This window comes from Castanea sativa, chromosome 1 (genome assembly GCF_040712315.1).
Source record: "Castanea sativa cultivar Marrone di Chiusa Pesio chromosome 1, ASM4071231v1".
Lineage (NCBI taxonomy): Eukaryota > Viridiplantae > Streptophyta > Magnoliopsida > Fagales > Fagaceae > Castanea > Castanea sativa.
The window spans coordinates 21753651-21757146 of NC_134013.1; the positions used below are offsets into that span (position 1 = coordinate 21753651).

Consider the following 3496-nt stretch of genomic DNA (forward strand, 5'->3'; position numbering starts at 1 on the left):
GAGGTTGGGGTTGCCTAAAAGAGCACCGACAGTGACTTTTTTTTTAATTATCAATTCTCCTCCCACTTTCACGACATGAATGGTCAGGAGGAAGAGAGAGTGGGGGGGGTGAAAAAAAAGGACAAAAGCACGGAGAGATAGGGACTCTAGGGGCTATGGGAAGCAGGCATGTGGATGAGTGGGGGACACACCCAAACTCTCCAATTCTCCCATTCCCTTCAAAATAATTGAGTTTTCTATTCAATCCAAACAAAATAATAATAATATTATAAAAGAGAAAAGAAAGGCAGTTTTATTATTCTTTTTTTACTTAGAGAAAAAAGAAGAAGAAATAATTGAGATTTCATTGTCAAAGATAAATAATAAATAAATTTAGAAACACCATCCAATTTCGTACCTAATTTTACTATAATATTATAAGACGTTGAGTTATGGTTGATATACTCATATACCATATATATATATATATATATATATATATATATATATATAAATGGTGTCAATGAAATGTGAAACTATTCAGAAAAAAAAAACTATGAAAAGCTAAATAAAAATGGTATTACTGTAAGCGAAGAACTCAACTTGTGACAGGGAAGAAAGAAAACAGCAAACCCCCCAGTCCCATCTGTTTCTCTCTCTCTCTCTCTTCCCGCTTGCTTAAAAGCTTGGTGTTACTGCATTTTGTTCAGAGTCTCTTAAACACTCAACTGAAGTCAGAAAAGATGTAATATAAATAATAAAAAAAGCCAAAGCAGAAGAGGCTACCTAACTTCTGATATAGAGAGTTGGGAGTCTGTTTCTCTTCCAAGAAAACAAAGCTCTTCTCTTTTCTGTGTGAAAGAAAGTAGTGAGGATGCCTCGACCAGGTCCAAGGCCTTATGAGTGTGTTAGGAAAGCTTGGCACAGTGATAGACACACTCCCATCAGAGGTTCTCTCATTCAAGAAATTTTCAGGTCCAATCCCATCTCTCACAATATATGCATAAATACATACATATTTAACTTTCTATGTACACATCTAATCTGTGATGTTTGTCTGCTTTGCTTAGGGTTGTGAATGAGGTTCATGGCTCAGCTACTAAGAAGAACAAGGAATGGCAAGAGAAGCTCCCTATTGTTGTGCTCAAAGCAGAAGAAATTATGTACTCCAAAGCCAATTCTGAGGTACATCTTACTTTTTTATTTCAGAGGAAAAAAAAAAGAACAGAGCCATATGTAGTTTATAAGTGAGGCCGAATTTAGAGATGTTTTACTTTTATGTTTGTTGGGTCCTAGACAACATATTTTTATATGCTACATTTTTTCAGCTATTACTAGTATATAGAGCTTTGGTATGTATCTGGGTTTAGTAGTTCTGTTGTTTTTTCAAACTTGTGTATTTGCATAGGCTGAATACATGGACCTTAAAACACTTTGGGAGCGAATGAATGATGCCGTTGATACAATTATTAGACGTGATGAGAGTACTGAAAATGGAAAGCTTCTCCAGCCTTGTATTGAAGGTATACCCCATTCAATTTTGACTTAGTACAAATTTCTGCTGTTGGGTTTTTGATCATTCATCATTCTATAGCAATCTTGGCTCTACTTGATATCAATTGCAAAAATGTTTGATTTGATTAAATTTGTGGTAATTATGTGTGTAATTTTACCCCCTTTGTTTCTAGCAAAGGACTTGAAAACAACCACAGACAAAAGGCTAGACAAAAGGCTAGAGAGAGAGAGAGAGAGAGAGAGAGAGAGAGAGAGAGAGAGCTTAAAATGTCTGTTTGTAATTGTTTGTACTTTATTTGAATCACTCAGCTGCTTTAAATTTGGGCTGCACGCCAAGAAGAGCATCGAGGAGCCAACGGAATATTAATCCCAGGTATTATCTGAGTCCCAGCACTCAAGAGCAGCCCCCCTGTGTTTCTCCTGGCACAGTAGTGAACACTAGTCAAGGGAATCATACCACCAAATCACAGTATATGCCTGGTTGTTCGAATTTTATGAAACCCGATACTCCAATTTCAACCCATTTGAGACCTTTTCCCCCAAGCAATGATTGTGCCGCTAACAAGTCTCTCTTTGCATCTGTGAATGTTCTGCCATCTAGTAATAAACCCAGTTTACATATGGAAAATTATCCAGCATCAAACTTGTATCCGGTTTATCCCTTGTATTATGGAAATTGCCTTCAGTTCGTAGAACCCCAGCATGGTTTTGAAATCCTTCCTAATTTGACTTCTGACACATTGGAGCCTGCCAAGATGGGTGTTGAGAATCCCTATTCCTGTAATGTAGAAGCATCATATAAGATCACAGAAACTGATACAAGGAAACCCCTTGAGAGCTCATGTAAGATTGGCTGTGATCTATCATTGCGGTTGGGCCCTCTCTCTTTTACACGCCTAGGTGTTGGAAAAAGGAAGCCTCAAGAGGTTGAAGATGATGGTTCTGGTAGTTCTCGAGATGGAGGCAAGCATAGGGATCAGTCACCCGTGGATAGAAAGTCATCAATCTTTACTGGGGGAAAGGCATATGACCCATTAGACTCCTGCTCAATTAATTGCAGTTTTGAGGATAATAATATAAATGTAGAAGCAACGATGAGAAAGGAAAAGGAAGTTTTTAATCACCCTGAAGAGGATCAGCAGTTTTGTGGGCAGCCAAAACTTCCATGTAGCAGTCACTTGACTGGAAGAATGAGAAATGCAGATTAGATCTTGGTGTAGAAACTTCTACCTGGCAATCTTGACATGGTTAGATTAGTAGATATTGATGAATTGCTTATTGCAAGGATTCAAAATGTGTAAAAATGTAATGTAAGCAAACGACATTAAGTTTGAATTAGATGAAAATGATGGACAAGCTAACTGAATTCGAGGCTTTTTGATATGCAATGTACAAAAGAAACTTTGTATGACTGATGCTGTTGTAGAATATGTTTGAATCTGTATTGACTTAGTTATATCCACTAAATGAAGATTTCCTTTAAAAAGATGCATTGGAAAAGTTAATTTGAGAGAGAGAGACAGAGTGGCTGGTAGTGCCTTGACTGAAGACAGAAGCTGATCAAACTTTATACTTTTTCCTGCAACATAGCCTGATGTATATGCATATGGTATACTGGCAGCAAAACAACAACAAAACAGAAAGGAAACTGGAAAAAGGGGATATGTTTATGCATCTGGTGGGGTTTATAAGAACTGGAAAGACTGAAACATCACTATCAACTCAACTGGGTATAAGCCAGGATTTTTACATGGAGAAATGAAAGCCTATTTTTCCTTTAAGCTGGTGTGGAAAATTCACCCGTGCCCGAACCCGAATCAGCATTCTGCTAAATTGATGATAAATTTTATTTAACAATGGGGGAGAAGCTGTGCAAAAACTGCTTTCTTGGCAGCTGAAATCACAAGAAACATGGCTGTGCCTGAGCAATTTGCTATCAAATACACTTCCTGTCTATGTGTATTTAGGTGTTCCATTTATGTCTAAACACTAAAGTTTAATT

The 3496-nt window shown here is 37.3% G+C and overlaps 1 protein-coding gene across 1 annotated transcript; it reads left to right on the forward strand.

Moving 5' to 3' along the window:
- The first annotated feature begins 531 nt into the window (after nucleotides 1–531).
- On the forward strand, nucleotides 532–2980 carry LOC142619436 (uncharacterized). Its single transcript, XM_075792535.1, has 4 exons — nucleotides 532–954; nucleotides 1050–1164; nucleotides 1388–1502; nucleotides 1804–2980. Exons 1-4 carry the CDS (start codon nucleotides 854–856, stop codon nucleotides 2700–2702), a joined length of 1230 nt encoding a protein of 409 aa, XP_075648650.1. The 5' UTR covers nucleotides 532–853; the 3' UTR covers nucleotides 2703–2980.
- Nucleotides 2981–3496: the final 516 nt, after the last annotated feature.

Coding starts and splice junctions, on each gene's coding strand:
- LOC142619436 (XM_075792535.1), top strand. CDS start 854: ATGCCTCGACCAGGTCCAAGGCCTTATGAGTGTGTTAGGAAAGCTTGG. Junction 955..1,049: donor CTCATTCAAGAAATTTTCAG/GTCCAATCCCAT, acceptor TGCTTTGCTTAG/GGTTGTGAATGAGGTTCATG. Junction 1,503..1,803: donor TCTCCAGCCTTGTATTGAAG/GTATACCCCATT, acceptor TGAATCACTCAG/CTGCTTTAAATTTGGGCTGC.